The sequence below is a fragment of the Hemicordylus capensis genome, chromosome 3 (genome assembly GCF_027244095.1).
Source record: "Hemicordylus capensis ecotype Gifberg chromosome 3, rHemCap1.1.pri, whole genome shotgun sequence".
NCBI lineage: Eukaryota > Metazoa > Chordata > Lepidosauria > Squamata > Cordylidae > Hemicordylus > Hemicordylus capensis.
The window spans coordinates 140,321,571-140,344,744 of NC_069659.1; the positions used below are offsets into that span (position 1 = coordinate 140,321,571).

General features: G+C 44.6%; 1 protein-coding gene across 6 annotated transcripts in view; it reads right to left on the bottom strand.

Annotated features, from left to right (window-relative positions):
• Positions 1–22,853, bottom strand: part of TFDP1 (transcription factor Dp-1) — an 84,244-nt gene extending 61,391 nt beyond the window's left edge. The window contains exons 1-2 of one of the 6 annotated variants that reach the window (XM_053308191.1): positions 22,744–22,853; positions 20,610–20,687 (exon numbers count right to left, since the gene is read on the bottom strand). In XM_053308191.1, the coding sequence (XP_053164166.1) occupies positions 20,610–20,621 (12 nt within the window). In that variant the 5' untranslated portion in view covers positions 20,622–20,687; positions 22,744–22,853. The other 5 variants (XM_053308188.1, XM_053308187.1, XM_053308192.1 and 2 more) reach the window with 5 other exon arrangements.
• Between the last annotated feature and the right edge of the window lie 321 nt (positions 22,854–23,174).

A 23,174-nucleotide genomic window follows, 5' to 3' on the forward strand; every position in this document is an offset into this window, starting at 1 on the left:
GAATCTCGCCCTGTGCTGTGCATGGCTCCCTTCTATAGTTACTGGAACTCCATCAAGAATGCCTCTGGTTACTGGGTTTAATCACGTTAGGGATGACTGGTTGAGGCTGGGAGGTAGATTTTGAATCAGTTCGAACATTATTGCATCTCAATGTGGCAGGAGTAGTCACTGAAGGTCTTTCATGTGAAGCTATGCCCAGGAGACCATATCAATGAAAGCTACCATTAGCTCCAGAAGATGTGCCAGTGTGAGCTGTGGATGATCTTCTAAAGATTGGGTCAAGTTTACCATCCTTATTCACATTATCATGTGGTAGACAAATTAGTCCAAGGTTGTCACCCTATCAGTGCTTCCAAGTTTAGTAATCTCCAAGTTGTCTGGAGATGATTTTCAAGCATTGATGAGGAAACCAAGGTCCATCAAACAGCCCAGTCATTTGGACAACCTAGAGACTCTGATTATGGAACACCAAATGGAACAAGAAGGCATCCAGTTAGAAATACATGTATATGCCTTTGAGGCAAAGTTTAGTTTCATGAATACTCATGGTGACATCAGCCTGAAGAAGGCCCAGAACTGTTCTGGTTTGCATATACAAGAAGAAGAATGTGCAATAGTAGTTGCTGATGCATACATATAGGATCACTTCCTTTAGATCAACTGAAAATAAGCCCTGTAATTAAAGAGTCTTCATTAAGGACCAAAGGGTTTCCACCTGGAACCTGCAACACCTCCAGGTATTTTTTGAGATATTTTAGGTACATAATTGCTCTCCAAATCACCAGCTCTCTCAGGCACAAGGATTATGGAATACATACTTGAACGATGGTGCTTATGTCAAACAGATGTTGAATGGGCTGGATGGGTGTGGCATGTTTCTGCAGGCATCTGGATGTTGCTGACATGATGAACCCATTGTGAGGAATCGTAGACAATTCTATGCAATAGCTTTAAGAACATAAGAACAGCCCTGCTGGATGAAGGCCATCTAGTCCAGCATCCTGTTTCGCAGTGGCCCACCAGATGCCGCTGGAAGCCACAGGCAGGAGTTGCGGGCAGGCCCTCTCTCCTGCTGCTACTCCCCCACAAATGGTACTCAGAGGCATCCTGCCTTTGAGGCTGGAGGTGGCCTTTAGTCCTCCAACTAGTGGCTGATTATAGACCTCTCCTCCATGAAGTTATCAAAACCCCTCTTAAAGCCATCCAGGTTGTTGGCTGTCACCACATCCCGTGGCAGAGAATTCCACAAGTGGATTATGTGTTGTGTGAAAAAGTACTTCCGTTTGCTAGTCCTAGATTTCCTGGCAATCAATTGCATGGGATGACCCCTGGTTCTAGTGTTATGGGAGAGGGAGAAGAATTTCTCTCTGCCCACTTTCTCCACACCATGCATGATTTTACAGACCTCTATCATGTCTCCCCGTAGTAGTCTTTTTCTAAACTAAACAGTCCCAGGTGTTGTAGCCTTGCCACATAAGAAAGGTGCTCTAGACCCCTGATCATCTTGGTTGCCCTCCTCTGCACCTCTTCCAGTTCTACAATGTCCTTTTTTAGATGTGGTGACCAGAATTGTACGTAGTACTCCAGGTGTGGCTGCACCATACTTTTGTATAAGGGCATTATAATATTAGCAGTCTCATTTTCAATCCCCTTCCTAATGATCCCTAGCATGGAATTGGCCTTTTTCACAGCTGCCGTGCACTGAGTCAACACTTTCAACGAACTGTCCACCACGACCCCAAGAGCCCTCTCATGGTCAGTCACCGACTGCTCAGATCCCATCAGCGTATACTTGAAGTTGTGGTTTTTTGTCCCAATGTGCATCACTTTACACTTGCCAACACTGAACCACATTTGCCACTTTGTCGCCCACTCACCCAGTTTGGAGAGATCCCCGTGGAGCTCCTCACAATCTGTTCTGAATTTCACTACCCAAAAGAGTTTGGTATCATTTGCAAATCTGGCCACCTCGCTGCTTACCCCTGCTTCTAGATCATTTATGAATAAATTAAAAAGCACTGGCCCCAGTACAGATCCCTGGGGGACCCACTTCTTACTTCCCTCCATTGTGAAAACTCTCCATTTATACCTACCCTCTGTTTCCTGTCTTTCAACCAGTTAGCAATCCACACGTGTACTTGTCCCTTATCCCATAACCGCTATGTTTCCTCAGGAGTCTTTGACAGGGGCATAACAAGGCTGGAGTGGGCCCAGAGACAAAATTTTAAAATGGGCCCCTCGCTGATACACACTTCACAATATATAGTCATGTGACTTGCCTCTGGGGGGGGCCCTCGAGGCATGGGGGCCCCCAGGCAGCTGCCTCCCCTTGCCTAATAGTAGTTACGCCACTGGTCTTTGATGAGAAACTTTGTCAAAAGCTTTTTGGAAGTCCAGGTATACTATGTTAACTGGATCACCTTGATCTACACACTTGCTGACACTCTCAAAGAACTCCAAAAGGTTGGTGAGGCAAGATTTACCTTTTTGGAAGCCATGCTGGTTCACTCTCAGCAGGGCCACGTTTTGTTGTATTGTCTGTGGTATTCATCTGTCCATTGAGGATGTTTCCCATGCACGATACGGGGACTGTATTGTGGCCACCAGTGGGATGTGCTAATCACAACTGTTGTCTTCTGACCTTTATATTGAACAAGGGGCCATGCACCACTGATGAGCTCAAAGTCTGCGCTGTGGCCTATTGAAGGCCAACGAAACCCTGAAATCCCTTGACCCGCAAGAAGATCTGAAAGGATGAAAAAACACCAGTGGCCCTTCTGTTGTCCCATTTATCTCTTCTAGTTGCAGAAGACATAACCTTGTATTTATTTCTGGTCTCTATCGTGATGTTTTTTATTTCTTTATTTTATTCAATTTCTATACCGCCCTTCTAAAAATTACTCAGGGCGGTTTAAACAGAGAAATAATAAATAAATAAGATGGATCCCTGTCTCCAAAGGGCTCACAATCTAAAAAGAAACATAAGATAGACACCAGCAAGTCACAGGAGGTACTGTGCTGGGGGTGGATAGGGCTCTTCCCCAAACAGTTTACATCATTAGGAGGTTGGTATCAATGCTTCAGTGGCTCTTAGGGCTAGGGTGGATGCCTCAGAATTTTCAGAGCACCCTGCCTAATAATTTTTTTCCTGTAGGATCTTTTAGGCTATCTCCATCTTTGAAAAACATGGTGCCAGGGAAGGAGGACTACACCATAGTGTCTATTAGAGTTTTTAATGCTTCCACTGTAAAAACATAGAATCTATTGAAGTGTGATTCAAGCAGCTTCTGCTGGCCTTTAGAGACTCTCAGATTTCATTCATTCATATTAATATTCTACACTTCCTCCAATGAGCCAGAGTGAGTGCATGCATCTCTCTCTCTCTTCCCTCCCAACCTTAGCAGAAGTTTCCCTCCCTGCCCTAGCAAGTAGAGAGAGAAGATATATTCCCCATGTAAATAGGAGTGAGCTCCAAGTGTCTGTATCAAGAGGGAGCAGGACAAGAAACTGGGAGGGACCTTCTCCAAGGAGCTCTTAAAGTCTTTGCTAATTAACATACAACCATTCTGAGATAACCTACTCTGAATATCCTCCTCCACCACCAGATAGTCTGCTAGCAATAGGTTTTCTGTTTTTCGAAGATAAAACTCTTATTGAGTTTCTTTGGCGCAACTGCTAATTTTCAGGCACTCTTAATTAGCATGAAAATAAAACTCTCCCCACCAGCTAGTACAGGTTAAAAAAACCAAATTAAAATATTTTGAAAAGTCTTTGTCAAAAATTTATTTTGAAAGGTACCTCTGTGGTTATCCCCCCTAGAAGCTGTTATGTGTAAAGAAGTGAATATGAAAACCAGATGGCTGACATATAATGAAGTGTTGAATAAGTGTGATAATAAATGGGAACTGAAAAAGGAGGAAGAACTAAAAGATAGAGTGACCAACTGGCTTCAATATTATCAGTTAAATGAGGCTTTAAAAAAAGATTTGAAAATAGGCTTTGAAGCGCAGAGATCAAAATTTGAAATAGAGTTATGTGAAAGTGATGTAAAACTAATTACCAAAATGTACAATTTGTTATTATGTGAAGAAACAAGAGATGAAGTGGTAAAATCAACAATGGTAAAATGGGCACAAGATGTAGGTCATAATATTAACAAGAGGCCTGGGAAAAGCTATGGAAGAAAGATCTTAAATTTACAGCGTGTTATAACTTAAAAGAAAATTTAATTAAAATGATGTACCGGTGGTATTTAACACGTAAGAAACAAGCTTTAATGTATAAACATGTATCTAATAAATGCTGGAAATGTAAAGATAGCGAGGGGTCCTTCTATCACAAGTGGTGGTCCTGCAGAGAGGTAAAGAGATTCTGGGACATGATTTATGATGAACTTAAAAAGATTTTTAAATGTGTATCATAAGAGACCTGAATCCTTTCTGTTGGGCATAATTAATGAAGAAATCTCGAAAGAAAATAGAAATTTATTCCTATCTCTTACGACGGCGGCTAGAATGGTTCTTGCTCAGAAATGGAGATCTGCGGAAATTCCAGCAAAAGAAGAATGGCTGATGAAGGCATATGAATATGCAGAAATGGCAAAACTTACTGTATTAAGTAAGAGATAGTCATATAGAAAACTTCGTAGAAGATTGGAAACCCTTTTTGCGGGTTTCCCCCTCACTGTCATCCTGCTCAAGGTGTCCACCAGGACGTTCAGGGAATCCTGAATGTAGACTGCCTGAGGTGACATAGCATGTGCCACGCACCAATGCCAAAGGTCCAGAGACAGGAACAGAAGGCTCCTTGAAGACATGCCGCCCTGTCAATTGACGTAGGCCTTCACCATCATTTTGTCCATTTGGACTGTCACTGAGCAACCCTCAATCACAGGCAAGAAACCCTTGAAAGCATTGAATATGGCCAGCAACTCCAAATAATTGATGTGCCAGGTCCTCTTCCTGGGGGACCAATGTCTGCTCAAGCAAAAGCCCTCCAGGTGCGCCCAACCAAGCTCTGACGCGTCGGTGGTAATCACCCATTGGGATCGGGGAGCGTGGAAGGGGGCACTAACGTTCAGGTGTCAAAACTCGGCCCACCACGCCACAGTCGCCGTCACACAGCAAGGGGAAGACATTGCAAATGGCCCGGATCTCTAAGGGGGTTGAATACATCCAAGAACCACCTCTGAATGATGCGCATTTGAAGGCACACCTGAGGTAGTACATAAGTGGTAGCAGCCATATGCCCCAATAAGTGCTGTACCGCGCACATAGGCTGTGGGCCTCTGGCTAAGAAAGTGGTGGCCAGCCTCTGAAGACTACGTATGTGGGTGTCCGGAAGAAAGACCTTTTCCAAGTTTGTACTGAATATCAGCCCTATGAACTGTATCCTGCAGGTCAGTTCCAACTGAGATTTCTTGAAATTGATTTGGAAACCCAGAACCTGCGGAGTATCCACGACCGCTCGTCTAGGGCTCACCAAGATGAATCAATCATCTAAATATGGCAATACCTGCAACCCTCGCTCCTGCAGGAAAGCCACCACAGGGGCTAGACATTTCGTAAAAGCCCTCGGCGCTATCGTGAGACCAAAAAGCTAGGCTTTGAATTGATAGGGGATCCCCCTGATCTGGAAGCGCAGAAAGCACCAATGCTTAGGGTGTATCGAGACATGGTTATGTGTGTCTTTCAAGTCTAGGGAAACCATCCACATCTCCTCTTCCAGGATGGTCATAATTATCGCTACTGACAGCAATCGGAATCGTTTGTAGACCAAGTGTCTGTTCAGGGCCCTGAGGTCGAGCATAGGACACCAACCTCTGTCTAGTTCCAGCACAATAAAGTACCAGGAACAGAAAACAGGACTCTCCAGATTGCCAACTTTCTCAATCGCATCCTTTGACAGGAGAGCGGCAACCTCCTGGTCCAACTCCAGAGTGCACAGAGCGATCACAATCCCAGACACTGGCGGTGTCCAACAGAACTCCAGGGAGTAGCCCAAACATATGACTAAGGACCCACTGGTCCATAGTCACTCTGTCCCAGCTTGCCAAGAACGGGGCCAGGCGAGTCCAGAAGCACCCCGAGTGATTGTTTCTTTTGGAAGGTGTCTGGGTGCTGTTTCTGAAAGGCCAGCTTACTAAGCTGGAGGCCCAACTTGTATCTCAACTGGAACTTGTTATCATGAAGGGAACATTCAGATAGAGACTGCTGTTGAGAAAGGGTCTTCTGTGGATGAGAAGGTGACCACCTGCCAGTTTTCCGTTTGGTGGCTGACGACAAATATGACGTGGATCGCGTTGTACTCCTCAGCTTCTGAACTTCCTGGATCGTGTCATCCGTCTGCTCTGCAAAGAGGCTAGAGCCCTCAAAGTGCAGGTCCTTGATCCTAGCACAGGCCTCGTAATTCAATCCAGATGAACCATCACCTTAGCCGCGCACTCCATCGAATGCTGAGTCGAACAGAGCTCCTGTTTCACCACTTTAATAGGCTCGTGGAGAAACACTTTCACCGGATCCCGCTTGTCTTAAGGCAGGAGATCCAGAAAAGGACCCAGTTTCTCCTACAGAAAGTGGTTATATCAGGCATTATAAGCCTGATAATTTGCCTCCCTTAAGTGGAAGGCTGAGGCTGAGTAAAGCCTACTCCCAAAGGAGACCAATTTTCTGCCCTCTTTGTCACTCTGTGCCAACTGGCTGTAACCCCTGGTCCTTTACAGGGATGCCTCTACGATAACTGAATTCGGGGTGGGATGATTCTTCAGAAAGGCCATATCATCCTGCAGTTGCACCCTGTAAAAGTTCTCCAAGCACCTATCAGGCTGAGAAAGAGTCACCGGCTTTTCCCCATGGCACCGCATGACCGCCAACCATGCCAAGTTCAGGGGCAAAGTGGCTGGTACCTTGGCCTCTGAATCAATAAGGCTGAACAACGGGTCCAGTTCTCGCTTCTGCTGCATACAGAGGCTCACGCCAAGGGCCGAAGCCATGCAGGCCACATACGCGGAGTACTGTTTGAGGTCCTCCGACAGGGAAACAGGCGCGGAATCCGACTGTATGTCAAACGGGGACGACCCACGGGAAACAACTTCAGAGTCCTGGGAACTAGTATCACTCTCGAATTATGACTTTGGAGGAGCCAAAGAGTCTTCGGCCAAGGGCGTCAAACCAGTAGGGGAGCCCGGTTTGCTTCGCAGATTGTCCGGTACCAAAATGGAAAGCTCTGCCAGCAGTACCTGGAAAGGTACAGCAGCCTATTGTAGCATGGGAGCCAAAAAGGGCAGCTCATGTCTCTCATTTTGATCCCGAGGGGAGCACTGCGGTGAGCGGGATCGCAGCCTCCCTTCTGAGTGTGAGGTGGGCTCACACCAGTCCCGCACAATTCCTGGTTTCCCATATGTGGGGCCTTCCGAGTAACATGGTCCATATTGGGGCCTAACACAGTCCAAATAGTCCTATCGATAGTCCATTTAATATCGACCACACGATCCAGAGTCCCGGCGTGAAGCACCATAAGAAGGCTCAACCTCACTCAAGGGAAAACGGCGCTCTGCCACTCAGTACCAATCCGGATATGATGGCTCATGACAGTCCCAGGCGTGATCTTGCCTGTAAACTGAGGAGCGTTCTTCCAAGTCCCAATGGGCACTTCGGTCCCTAAAAGGGATGCACTCCTGGTGCCTTCAAGGGGGTGAACGGCGCCTAGGCAGCCACGATGCGTCTTCTGTGGGTTTGGCCGGGGAATAGGCCTCCTCTTCCGTTGAAGAGTATCCAGGCTTATCCATCGCTACCAAGGGTTCTCTACTCAATCGAGTTTGATCATGGGACAAGTCCAACGAATCTGCGGTCAAAGGCAAGCTAGGCCATCCCGAAACTGGCAATCTCGGTATAGGATGATCCGGATCCACTTTAGGCTTCTTGGCCACAGGAGCCTCCGACGAGGAACCGACACAGCCATCTTTTCCTTTGGTATAGGAGGGGGGGTGTTGACCTGCTGGCAATTCATGAGGCAACTTCAAATTCTTCATCTTCCTCTTTGGTATCGACACCGAGGGATTCAGGGAAGACTTTTGTACCACAGGCGCAGAATGCTTAGGGAGGTCTTCTGAGCACACCAGCTCACTCGAAGCCGTCGAAGAATTAGCACTAGGAGGTGCCGAGACCAGTATCAGGGCCAGGTTTTCAGCCCCACAGGAGCAGATACCAAATGCCCCGACTGCACTGATGAAGCCATTTTAACGGATCGCTTCAACGATAAGGCTTCCAAGGAATGAAGAGCCAGATCCCACAGGGCTGCGCACAGGTGAGAAGCCCTATTTTTTCAAGCCTGCTTTGTAAACTTCTGACAATGAAGACAGGTCTCAACAATGTGGGATGCCCCCAGGCATGAGAAACTTGGTATGAGTATCGGGGGAAGGGATTTTAGAGCCGCAACAAACACATTTTTAAAAGTTCATCGTGCCCAGCATAGACGCCGGCCAGTTCATCGTGTCCAGCATTAGGCCGGCCGGCCACCACACTCCATCCCAGCTGGGATCGGTGTTCTGAAAAAGGAAAAAACCCCGCAAAAAACCAAAACGCTAAGAAAAGATTGCTACTACATGAAGAAAAAGAAACAAAGAAAGAAAATTTTAAAAAAAATCAAAGCAGGGAGAAAAAACAACAAGGGGATAGACAGATCCTACTTGTTGTCGAGCTGCAGACTCCATGATACTTACTGAAGCGCACGAAGAAAGACTGAGGGGATGAGGAGTGGCGCAACCGCATTTGGCGGCTGGGTTCCCACCCGAAGCAGGAGAACTGAGCTTGTTAGGTTCTGACGAGGTCTCTGCGCAGGCACATAGCCCATTTGTGTAAAAGACAGAGACCACGTCGAAGAACTCTGGTTTAAAAATAGAGGACAAGCCTTGTTAACTACAGTTACGGGGTTGGCATATCTGCAGTTTTTGGTGGAGAGGGTAGAAAGAGGAAAAGGAGAACTGGCCCCCAAACAAACACATCATATAGCACTGGCGTCTCTCCCCGCAGTGGGGGTTTCTCCTCAGCGTTAGCCTTTCTCCTTGCCAGACTGTGTGAATGTGACATCCCCTGTAGAGCAGGGGCCAAAGGGCCAGCTGCCAGCCCGCTCCTCGAGAGCTAGCCTGTATCTTCTCACAGTGGTGTGTGTCTGTGTCTGTGTGTGTGTGTGTCAGCAAGGACACAGCATCCCCGCAGACCGGGGGACTGACAGATGCTAGGCAGGGCCAACATGAGCAAAGTCGTCCTTGAAGAACTGGCCCTCATCAGTGTTCCCTCTAAGGCATGCATCTGTGTGCATGATCACACTGTTTTTGATGTCCACTCAATTACTTTTCAATCCTGCTCAGGCTGAATCAGGAAGGCCCCACTCCAAATGCACATGCACACACACTGCTTTATTACTGCTGCCCAGAACAAAATTTATTCTGAAGAGAGATGGAAAAAATGAGAACACACTAGCCCTCATCACTGACTGGCCAGGGCTTCCTTATATACTGCCTCAGGCCTCGCAGGTCTCATGAGTGTGGGATTTGGGTCGAGTCCTGTGTCTTGTGAAACTTGTGAGGCCTTGGGGGAATATATAAGGAAGCCCTGGCCAATCCTCTGAGGAAGACCTTCCTCATGCTGGCACTGCCTTGCCTTTGGTGGCCACCTGGTCTTCAGGGATGTTGCACCCCACTTACGCCAGCTGTGAAGACAGAGGCCAGCGCTTGAGGAGGGTGTGAGTAGAGGCTGGCAATTGGCCCTCCTGAAGTCCCCACTGAACAGGCAATGTTGTGTGAGTGTGCCCTGGAAGGGAGAAAGGCCAGCGCTAAGGGGAAACCCTCATTACAAGGAGAGAGGCCAGCACTGGATGTCACATTCATAGGGGGCCAGTGCTCCGTTACTTCTCTTGCCCTGCTTTTGCCACTTTGGAACCTAACCCCCCAGCTTTGCATTTACTTAATAGGAGAGCAATTTGAGATAGCATAAAAAATACAGTTTACAAAATAATCTGTTCTTTCTCATTGTAGAACCCTCCCCGCTTTCCTCAGGCCATAACAACAACAACAAATATTTATATGCCGCTTTTCAACAAAAGTTTCTAAAGCAGCTTACATAGAGAAATAATAAATAATTAAGATGGATCCCTGTCCCCAAAGGGGTCACAATCTAAAAGAAATGTAAGATAGACACTAGCAACAGTCACTGGACGTACTGTGCTGGGGGTGGATAGGGCCAGTTACTCTTCCCCTGCTAAATAAAGAGAATCACCACATTAAAAAGGTGCCTCTTTGCCCAGTTAGCAGGGGTAAGAGTCTACAATTTCAGTCTAAGAGGCACATAGTCTACTAGGGCAGCAACTATATAGTCACACTACATGTTTCATCCAATTTCCTCCCACTAGCCCCTCTCCACAATCAGTGTAACTGAACTGAGCCTTTTAACCCAAGCAACTCTTCTCATAACTAAGTAGCAGCTGCTAATTTATAGGTGGCCATGTGCATATCGTTTATACATTTGCTTGCACACTTCCCAGAGCACACTGAGCTAGGATTCCCAGCCACAAGAAGTTAAAAGAACTGCAGCAGTGAACTAATAGCACTCAGGTAAGTAGCATAAAACTTAGCAGTGGCAACTGCCTATCACCTAATCGAGCAGGATCAAGTGGGAATGTAGAACATGAGCCCTGTGGTTGTCTTTGGTAAAATATAGTAGGGGTTTACCATTGCCTCCTCCTATGCAATATGAGATTATGCCTTTCAGCATCATCCTATATCGCTCCCTAGATGCTCATAATTTGCACAGAAGTGAAAAGTATTACAAAATGGAAAGCAAGCACTTTCAGCAGTTACTACCTATGACAAAAAGTTGTTTAGATGCTCTGTTAACCCACACTTTTTTTTTTGGTCTTATCCAGATTCTAAAAGGCTGCAGAACAGGCCATGGCAAATTTTCTTAGGATCTAGGAGCTAGCCCCAACATTTAACAGAAAATGGACACTTGACAAAATTATCAAACCTAGTGACAGACACTGTCAAAGGATAAGGTAAGTGGGCTTCTCTTTGTCCCTTTTATCAGTGACACAGACAAACAGGGGTGCATGAGAAAAGTAAAGATGTTATTAAATAACTCTACCTCTGCTAAATTTCTGGGCACCATGGCTCCCTGGCACTTGTCAAGCTCTGCTATAGAAGATCATTGATGATCACTTTGCATTTTCATTATTAAGCATAATTATTAGGTCTCTAAGCAACTTTATAGTGATCAGTTCCTAACATGATATATGCTACAGTCTATCTTTCATTACGAGTTTGAATATCCATACATCAATCAACTGCCACAGTTAACGCCCCCTCAAAATGTAAATAATAAATACTGTCCTTTTTTATTCTTCATTACATACAAACATATTACTCAATACTACGGGTGTATACGGAACCGGTTCAGGGGCCCTTTATGGACCTCCGAACCAGTTCGAAAGACCAGAGGTTCAAAGGTGTGGGGGGAGACAACTTTAAGGACTGGGGAGGGTGCTCTTTCCACCCCCCACCACGTTTCCTCCACTGGTGCTATCCTGAAAAACGGTCTTGTAGGGCAGCAGCGTACCTCCTGGCTGCCTTGGTGATTCGTGAACCGGAAGTACCAGGAAGTGCCTGGTGCACATGCTCATGTTGCGATGTGCACACATGAACCAGGCATTTCTGGTCCACAACTCACTGGGGTGGCAAGGAGGTACGCTGCCGACCCACGGGACTGTTTTTCAGGACAGCACCAGTTGGGGTATAAGAGCACCCTCCCCAGTACTTAAAGTTTTGGCTTATTTATTACAATTATATCCCTCTCTTCCTCCAAGGAGCCCAGAACAGGGTACTACATACTTCTCCTCACAACAACCCTGTGAAGTGGGTTAGGCTGAGAGAGAAGTGACTGGCCCAGAGTCACCCTGCAAGTATCATGGCTGAATGGGGATTTGAACTCTGGTCTCCCCGGTGCTAGACCAGAACTCTAACCATTATACCACGCTGGCCCCCCACACCTTAGAACTGGCAATTGCCGACACATCTCTACTCAATACTGAGGTCTCAAATACACTCCTCTTTTACCTCCCCCACAAATCACGTAGTTTTTGCCCATTCCCCGTATCTACCCAAATTGCCTAAATGTAGCCAAAGATCAGCAGCATGAAGAAAGGCAAAGCCATCAGATTCCAAGAAGTCACAAACTAATTTAATATAGGATTTTAAGAAAGCAGCTCACACAATCAAGTTATACTGGATAGGTAAGTAAACTAAAAGCAAAGCATGATCTCAGAGAAATAAAACCACACACATGTCCCAATATACTCTTCTTCAACTGGTCTTCCTAATTTCATCTGCTTTTTATACTGTATTACAATTCACTGAGCAGTTTCTCACCAACACCTGAAATATTTACAACTTCCAGATTATTTCTTCTGTGTAAGCTTAGCCTTTAGCAGGTGCTAGAATATAAGGGGTCCTTTTAGAAATTGTTTCTTGCTCATGCCTTACATTGATAAAGCTTTCCTTTAAGGAAGGCAAGGTGATGGGGCGGGGGGGAGAGAGAATACCATGCACTAATTTTAGAAGAACTGTTCATTTACAAAAGCAGTTTCCATCAAAACAAAGAACAAAGAATCAGGAAGCAGTGTTGAATTCTAGGATCAACAGTGAAGAACTACTTTGCAAAACATATTCTGAATGAATTTAGGAATGAGCTAATATGGACTGGTGAAAATCCCTGGCCAATACTACAAATTGTTATGCTTATTTACCAGTTATCCTATAGGCAGAGATTTAAAACCAGACATTTTAGCATGAAGCACTATAGAAGCCACTCAGTTATTTGTATTTAATTAAATTATACTCCACACTTCAAATAAATGATTCTAAATCTGAAATGATAGTATCTATAGCCATAAGACAGGATTCTAATCAAGTCTGTGCTATATATAATCCACGAGAAAATAATAATAATAATAAAGGGTTACAAAGACTTTAAATCAGGTATATTTGACATTTTTCTTCAGGATCTAACAACATTAGCCACCACATAACAAATTGTTCTCTGATTAAAACGCAAGAACAGCCCTGCTGGATCAGGCCCAAGGCCCATCTAGTCCAGCTTCCTGTTTCACACAGTAGCCCACCAGATGCTGTTAGAAGCCTACAGGCAGGAGTTGAGAGCATGCCCTTTCTCCTGCTGTTACTCCACAACTGTTACTCAGAGGCATTCTGCCCTTGAGGTTGGAGGTGGCCCACAGTCCTCTGACTAGTAGCTATTGATAGATCTCTCCTCCATGAAGTTATCCAAACCCCTCTTAAAGCCATCCAGGTTGTTTGCTGTCACCACATCTTGTGGCAGAGAATTCCACAAGTTGATTATGCATTGTGTGAAAAAGTACCTCCATTTGATCTGCCTGCCTTGCTATCACTAATTCCATGTACAAAGAACTTCAGCAATTAAGTGTCAGTATAACAGTACATATCCCTAATGAAAAACACAAATATCAAATGGTCCGGTATGATACATCAAAATGGTCACATTAGTATGTACTATATACAACACAACACACACACTAACCAAATATACACTCATAGATGTTTATATAAAACATCTTTTCTGCTTTTCACAAATAATTTCTATGTATCTGGTAAGGTCATTCTACAGATGTCTGTCTAGTGCTTTCTTACTGTATTTACCGGTACCTGAATCCAAAACTAGACTTTTTTCTAAATTACTCAGTGTGTGAAATCAGGGTTAGAGGTAGTCTTGAATTCAGATCCCTGTTCTTTTGGAGAATATACAGGTAAAACCTGTATATAACCACTATTTTTAAAGGGGGTCATCTTAAATTTAGAGTCATCTATTTGGATAAATAGGGGTAAAACCATCCTCTGAACTTAGTCATAACTTCTCTTAGTGGCAAGAATATGAGTAGTTTGTTTTCTGCAGTTCAGAAACCATACTTAAACTTCAAAGCTTACCACACTTAATTGGATGCAAATTCCATTGCAATAAAGGGGTTTACATCCAAAAACCCATTTACAAATAAGAAACTAGCCAGCTCCCGTCAGAAGTCACATATGCCAGTTAGATATAGAAAGCAATATCATGGAAGTATTTTAACAATGCACTAACAGATCACTTTTCTGGCTTTATTGAATGCTGTTGTTAATCTGTTTGGCATCAACACAGACCCTCCTGTTGCACTACTGGGTGTGCAAAACAAAAAACCCAACAAAAATCTGCTTAGGAAATAACTAAATGACTTGCCCCAGAGGAAATGCAGAAGACAACTTTTTTGTGAGGAACACACACATACAACTTTGTCAAACACAGGATATGTGCACTTGTACATGAATGTCAAACATTTCTGTTTCACCACATCAGCACATCATATCCTTTACATTAAACTTGGTCTTCTTTGCAAACACTGTTTTTAAATTATACTCTGTTTAGAGCATAATTTTCTGCATTTTCTGATCTTGGCTATCTAGAACATTACTAGTTCCCTCTAAACTTAGAACCCCACAACAATCCAAGAAATCTTTAAGGACAAAAACATAGAGTCATGGGAGCTTCTAGCCTACTTTTGAAAAACTGAATTTACTAAATTTAAGTTTACTCACTCTCTCACAATAGCAATAGATCAGATTGGATTCCAGACTTAATGTCAACTTCAAACACTTATTGTCCCTGAATCTTACTTTCATTCCTATTCCTCCCCACCTTGATGTATAAGTGGCATACAGCCCATAGTTCTCCATAACAGAGGCCAATCTCTCCTCCCACTAAAGAGCTCTATCATTTAAAAAAGTTTTCTTAATAATAGTAGAAGCCAGGGCTTGACAAATACCAGACACCGGAGAGCCATGGTGCCTAGAAATTTAACTGTGTCACTTGGACTAGGATATTCAGTGATAGAGCTATTTAATAAAAACTGTATTTGTACCAGGCAGCCCTATTTCTGTTCTATGTATATTACTTTTTAAACAAGTCCATTTATTCTCTCCCTCCACAGTGTCTGTCATTAAGTCCAGTAAATTTTGTTGTATCCATTATCTGTTTCCTGACTGGACTGTCTTCTAGATCCAAAGAAAATGTGTCAAGGCCTGGTACAAGCCATATTAGTAAGAGTATGAGCCTATTGACTAATAAAATGGATGGTATTAGTAAGACAGCACACATTCAGTTAAGATCAGTCATCTGGTTTAAGCAACAAGGAACTGCCAAAAACAATAATCAATTAGTTCATTAAAATTAATTTGAGAAATTCAAAGCTGCTTTCTTCCACCGTTTTTTGGTCCTCATTGGCCCCTTAATATTACATTTCCCTGCTAGACAACAGCAGCCCTTACAAGGTCTAGGTCTAGACCTAGCAAGTTCATTTCTCCCTAGCCTACAGTCCCCAGATTGATATAGAAAGATGCTGAAAGGCATCATCTTATACTGCATAGGAAGAGACAATAGTAAACCCCTTCTGTATTCTACCAAAGACAACCACATGGCTCTGTGGTCGCCCAGGAGTCAACTCAATGGCACACTTTAGCAGTGCACCATGTCTCCCAGTCTCTAGGGAAAGTTTTACCCCAGTCTTACTTGCTACTTGGCTTATCTTTTGTTCACATCAGCGCCACTCACTGTCTCCACAGATCTCTTCAGCTCACTTTGAGACACTTTAACCATTCTGCCTCTTGGCCAACCTTACTAGCATTCCCAGGCTATTTCCAATAGTCATACAGCTGATCCAAACCTTAAGTGCTGTGAGGTTTCTTCAGAGTCTCCACTCTCATTAGCCATACAGGCAAGAATCCAAAGCACACTCTAGGACACACCTTGACACCTATTCTTTGATTCTAGGAGCCAGTCCAATAATTCTGGAGCCAGACTGACCCCTGCTCCAAGAGAAGGTAGAATTCCTGCTTACCTCCCCCATGGGGAGCAGACTCTTCACCTTGCTTGCTCATCCTCCTCTTGGTCACATCTATCCATCATGTGGCTCAGGTGCCACAATCGATTTTCCAGGTGCCATAGTGAGCTGCCACATGGGAATCATCAAGCCTTGTCCTTTATTTAAATTTACCATTTTTCTTCAAAACACCAGACCCACCATAACATGTCATGGCCTGCTTTTCACAGACTTCCTTGGTTTCAAAAGAATTTTGTAAGTGGCTGGGTGTGTGCATGCATGTGCGTGTGTAGTCTTATTCCATGAAACAAAAGCCCAAAGGTTCCTTTTGTGCCCTTGAACTGAACATTTATTTGGCTCTTGGCCACATACAGTATGCAGACTTACAGAATAAAATAACCACACACAAGACAGTGGTTCTATACAAAACACAGAATAGCTTCTTACAAGACTAATGGCATCATATTACCAATTGACCTATACAACTACAAAATATTGGAAGCCCACATAAGAATTCCTGCCCCCCACCAGAGAAGGAAGTCGATTGCAGGGCAACTGTCCCAGGTAGTATGGTTGGTGGGGGTTCTTTAAATACTGTAAGTGCGGGGAAAGCTGGATGGCTGCAGAGAGTCTCAGGAGCATATGGACATGGAATGATGCTGGGGAGGCTATGAACAAGCACGGGTAGCCAGGAAGAAGTGCAGGGATGCCTGGGAGCTGTAGTTCCAGAGCTTCTCCCATAAGAGGGGAGGAACCATCCAATGGGAGGAACTATAATTCCCTAATTGTTTTCATCTGTGTGTGAAAGGAGTTTTGTTCTGGGCAGCAGTATCAAGGCAGTGTATGTGCACATGCAGTCAGTGTGGGGCCTTCCTGACTCAACCTGAGCAGGATCTAAAATTAACTGCGCGGACATCAAAAACATTGTGAATGTATGCACGCCTTAGAGGGAACACTGCTTCCAGGCATCCTGGCTGCCCCATGCCTTGGCTCAGCCTCCCCTTCATCATTCCCCAACCAGATACTTCCAAGATTCTCCACAGCCATCCAGCTTTCCCCATGCCAATGCTGGGTCAGCATTTAAAAAACCTCCACTCCACCCTTGTACCACCTGTGGCAACTGCCCTGCAATCAGCTTCCTCCTCATTGTGTGTGTGTGTGTGGGGGGGAGAATTCCGATGTGGGCTTCCAATTCTTCTGACCTGCAGTCCTCATTACCAATTTAGTTAAATAAGTGTAGGGTAGTCAAATATTTAAATTTTCATTTTTCTCTATCTTCCTTTTCTGGAAGCGAAAAAATATTTTATTATTGCAATTTAAAGTGGGACTGCCAGTTCTAAAAAACCCCCTAAGGCTTATGTCAGACCTTCACATAGCTTGTTAAAATGTATCACTATCAACTACACCCCCCCAAGTCTATTAATAAAGTTATGTCTCTTTGCTTTTATGAGGACATATAACGTATGAAAGCTTAAACAAAAACCACTGAATCGTAGCCTAAGTAACAAGTAGTGTTCCTTGCAACAGGAATTCTCAGATGTTGTTGACATCTAAGATGTCACACTACAGACTCCTGAAAAATAAGCTCAAGGGCTGGGGGACCCTTACAACAGTGTAGGATTGGCTACAGGACTGCAGCAAGAGAGATGAAATAGACAGAAATTACAGGGCTACCTTGTGTAAGAATCAGAATCAATTTTATTACAGCCTTAAGCCAACCAGTACCTTGTGTAAGCAAATTTGCCTTTACTTGCATAAGGGGTCCACTGAATGCATTTTTAAAATTGATTTTTAATTTATTACAGCAATTGTCTTTTAAAAAGATAACCTAATTTAAAGGGAAATCTGAAATTAAAACATATTTACATTTTCAATACCTTACAAGTAATTTGAATCATGACAATCTCCCGCACTGGCGGTTCTGACATAAAACTAAACCATGGACAGCTACAGGTTCCAACACTTCCCCCTCTCATGTACGTGTTGAGGAGAGTAAAAGTTCTGTTTTCACTATAGAATCAAACTGCAGTTCACCATTATATAAAAATTCAGGCAACTTCAGTTTACTAACTAACTAGCTAGAAGAAGGAAGGCTCAAGTGGTAGCTTGAAATTCTGGCTTGTTTCAACTAATAGTTAACAGAACACAGTTCTGATTCAAAGGAAGTGATGGTTTGTTTTTAAAGTGAAAGTGTAAACTCTTTCTCTTATGTGTAAGAGGATTGGGGAGGAGGGAGTGTGTGAAACTGCGGCTTTCTGAGGCTTATCCATGTAGTGCTAAACCATGATTTACAGTTCAGTTTGAACCAGGCCACTAATTTAAAGTCTGCTTTCGTATTTAACAAGAACTCATATAGGGAAAAATATAACTTCTAAAGTTAAGCATTATAAAACGACACAATAAGTTATGCATTCACTACTGCAGGCTTGCTGTGGGCTAACAAGTCATTACAGGTAAAAATCAGTAAATGCTATCCAGCATCTTGCACAAATCTTCCAGAGAGGCCACATGGGTAGTCCTGTAACCCCACTTCATGCCCTCCAACTACACAACAAGTTCCATTCTCAAATGATGACTATTTCTACTCTACCAAACAGCATGGTCATTTACTTCCACCTCACAGGACTGATTCAGACACAATGCAGAGCCAATATTAAATCCTGATTTAATGCAATGTCTCCTGGCCTTGGGAACTAATCCCCTTCGCACATGAAGCTCAGATGAATTATATTTCCAATTCTTGTTTAGAACAAGCCAGGACCACTTGTTGCATCCAGACAGAGCAATCCTGGCTTATTCTACTTGGAATGTAAAAAAAAAAAAAAATTAGGATCTTAACCTGAAAAACAATCTCAGGTTGAACAGGATTTACTTCCAAGTGAGTATACACAAGACTTAGCCTTTACTTTGCTTAACATTCTTGCATATGTACAGGGTGCATATGTCACAGAAATATGTCACTGGCCGTTTTGAATTATGCTACAAAGGCTTACTTAGTCACCAACCAATATGTTTTGATTGTTACAATAGTTAATATTAATAACTTATTCAGGAATACATAATTTTCAAAATGGGAAAATTGTTTTAAAGCAATGTTTTAAATCGATGTTTTTCTTGGTGATTAAATAAGTGATTGAAATCAATCCACCCTCTAATTAAGCCTATACAACTTGTGATCAAAACAGAACATAGCCCACCAGCACATATGGTAGGACACCTAGTTGTGTTGTCTGAATACAATGGCAAGACTGAAGATTTTGTGAAGCACATGGCAGACCACAACACATGGATGCCTGCTGAGTTGGGTTTGACAGGTCAGTTTGTAGAGGCCTTCCCTAAATCAACAGAGTTATCCATCCTGATTAAATGGAAAGGGTTGCTGCAACTGAACTGACTTTGGATTATACCAAAGAGGGGAGGGGTTAAAATTCAAGCAACTCGGTTCTGCAATTTCATTTCTGGGTCCATAATAAAAGAAGAGCTCGGGCGGGGGGGGATTAGCTCAAGTTAGCATTTTTAAAGTGCAGCATGAAGTTTGCTATGCTAGTGTGTGCATGTTGTTGAGTCGGTATCAACTCCTGGTGACCACAGAGCCCTGTGATTGTCTTTGGTAGGATACAGGAGGGGTTTACCACTGCCATCTCCTGTGCAGTATGAGATGATGCCTTTCAGCATCTTTCCTGTTTCGCTCCTGCCCGATATAGGTGTTTCCCCATATTACCAAAGTTGTACTTTTGCTACAACAATGTTAGGTTAAGAGTAGGATAAAGATGTGCTTATTACTTCAAACAATAATGAAAAGCAATCCAGTGAAAGGTAAACATACTAACAAAAACCGTAAAAATTCATGTACTATTTTTACTTAAGAATAGATAAAATTAAGTTTGAACATCTATGAAAGTTAGTGTCAAACAAAATCATGTGACAGACAAATGTTTTAGCCTTTGAAAACCTGTGGTAAGCCATTTTATGGTGTAAATTCTTTCCTTAAATTCCTTATATGCAAACAGATCAAAACAAGTCATTAGTGACCCAGCCTTACAAGACAGTGGGCTAGCATTCTAAAGTGTAAAATTCCCTGCTCAATTTTTGTAAAGGAACTGATGTTTTGAAGCAATCTTGTTGGCAATTTTTTAAAAAATACATCTTCATTAAAATTTGGCAGGACGACTAGTGACCCAAATAAAACTGATTCTGGAACACCGTGTACCAGCTGGCCTTCCTTAATTTAGAGTAAGGTGCAAGCATCAGTTAAAGCAAAATATTACTGCCTGTGGCATTGTAGTGGCATTTTATTCCAACCTAGTACAGCAGTACAGGTTCATTCTACTATGCCAGTAAATGTCTTTACTGCCAGGTAAAGCGCAGCAGTACTGCACAAGCTGCCATGCTACTTATTAGGAAAAGAACAGAAGATGAATCATGTACATGACATCCTAAAGACATTTTAGCTTAGATGGATGCAGTTAAATCAGTGCAACTATACATAGTTGGAATATGACCGCATAAAATGCCTTACACAGTATGGACCTGCTTCACTTAGTGCATACTGGATGCCAGTGCAGCTACACCTACACATGCCTACTGCTGTTCAGATGTAACCACACAAACACATATATTCACTATTGTTAATGCCAAAATGCAGCTGTAGAATTATTTCTTGCAATTATACTTACATCTTTTGCCATGTTACCAAATCCTAGAAATCAGTTCTTTACTTGCTTGATCACCACAGGAGGAACAAAAACAGCAGTCTTAACACAAGAAAAATGAAAGAGAATAACAAAGTTAGTGAAGTATTTTAAAATTGCTCTTATTGCTTACATCCACAGAACTGCAGTGTAAGTTACGGTCATCAAGATCAAACTTTAAATCATCTTAAAGACCCACAACAGCTCTTCCTAGGATATGGAGAAGCTTTTGGCTCCTTTCTTTTGTGCCCCACAGTTAAGCTAAGCAAGACAAATTAAACTGACAATACAAGATGCGGAGGGGGTATCCACCACTCCAGGTATTCAGTACAGCACTGAAACATAATAGTGCATCATACACATGTATGCAGAGAACCCACTCTATAGCCTTCAAGGGCCCTGTGCCTGACCCATTAACTGCACTACAGCTGCTAGGCCTCAGGGGCCCAACCCCCTAATATACTCCTCCCAAAGCCTAAACAAAACGCACAGGGCTTCTCCCACGCAGACACCAAGCAGGCCCAGGCAATGTAGATGATGGTTCTGCGGGGAAAGGGGGGAATGCTGGCTCCAAGAGTCCCTGTGAAAACCAGGCAAGCAGCATCTGTGCTTTATAGAACAACTCCCGCCAGCCCCCGCCTCCTGCACCTTCCCGCCCCCTCTCCAGGGCCTCAGAAGCCCGAGCAGAGCCCTGAAGTCTAGCCCAGCAGCAACTGACGCTAGAGAAAGAGGTGGGCCACCCGTGCACTCCGCTCACCCTCAGACGCCTATTATACGGCCCGGGAGGGGGAGGGGGGCAGAAGAAAGCGAAAAGAGAAAGGAGGAAGAGGATCTCTCCCTCGCATTAAGTCGTCCCGCCTAAACGTTTCCCCTCAACAGCAGCAGCAGCAGCGCCGCCTTCTCCTCTCCCACCTGTCCTCTTCCCGCCGTCGCCCCCGTTCCCCTCCCATGCCAAAGGCGCCTACAGTACCTGGAGAACTGGAGGAGGAGAAACAGAGAGCAAACTCCATCCCCCACAACACACTCCCGAGCAATCCCCCACCCACAGCGCCGCTCTTGCACGGAGAGAGAGAGAGGGAGATGCCAACTGCACATGTGCAATGTACGGCCCTCCTCAAAACCCCCTCCGGGGTGGGGAGAAAGAGCAGCAGCACCTCCTTGCTCCCCCCCCCACCCCAAGGCAAAGTCGCTTTCTGGGCGCGGGGGGAGGGGTTGAGAGAGGGACTCCCGCCTCCCTCCCGCTCAATTACAGCAGTCCTGACAGGAAATATTTTTGGAGATTTTTACAGGGGGGTGAGATTAAGAACCTCTCACCCCCCGGATCCGTTTTCCAATCCGTCTCCTACTCAGCCCTTTCACCATTTGCAGAGCTCCCCAGTCCTACAAGTCTCATTCCCCCTATCTCTTCTGTCCCTGCCTGGTTCCAGGAGAAAAGCGTGGCGTTTCCTGAAGCAAAGAGGGGGCGGGCGGTGTTGACCTCCATGTCTTCCCCGCTGCCATGAGAGTCTTCCTTAGTACTCCTGCAAAACTAAAGATGCAACCCTACCCACACTTCAGAATATATAGTTCTATTTAAAAAAAATCCGTGAAGGGACTCTACTACCAAGCATGCAATGGCGGGGCTGCAACTGTAAATGTGCTTACTCAGGAGTAAAGCCCACTAAAATTAGTGGGTCTTGCTTCCATGTCTACCTGACTAGGAGCGGGCTGCAACGCAAGCACTACTACATGCATACTTACTCGAAAGTAAGTCTCGCCGAGTTCAGTTGTGCCTACTTTCGAGTAAAGCTACCCGCAGGATAGGGCACTACGCAGACTCATTCCTCTTCCACCTCCCTGTAAACGCGCGATTATTCCCCTGATAAACACCAACACGGCCAAGCCGCGCACTCCTTCCTACCGCCCCCCCCGCCCCCTCGTTGGGTCCGGTGGTGGTATCGCTCTGCTCCGGCAACTTGTAGGTGTACCCCTCACACCTGTTCGCACTCCCTCCACGGCAGACGGATGGGGAGGAGCGGGGGGGGGACACTTCTACCTCTGACCACCAATCGTCCTGCCCCCCCGCAATTACCGTCTTTTTGGCGGTTAGCAGGAAGGAGGCGAAAAAATTGAAACTTACACTTTTGTGCGTCCCTCCGGCGTGACGCTGCGCGCTGACGTCACGTGTAACGTGCCCCACATAGGCCCACGCGGGGAGATTAGTGCTCCCTCCCCCATCCCATCCCCACCATACGCTTGCTGAGCCAGCCTACCGGGTTGTCGTCGGAGAATGCGCGCATGCGCAAGATTTTCGCGCCTTCCAGATTCCACCACGCCTTTCTCCTTCTCTGGAGTGAGTGCGCGGGAAGCTAAAGAGTGAGCCGAGAATGGCGGCTGTTGGTTGAGAAAGCGGCTGGTTGGATTTTGCTATATGTTTGCAAGCTCTTAACCCTGAAAGACTTAAGGCATTACAAAGATAAGGGGGGGGGGGGAGAGACTGCCAGTGTTATAATCACGCCCTCGCTCCTAAGTGGAGAACAGGCATGTAATCATAGAGCCGTTGAGCGAAAC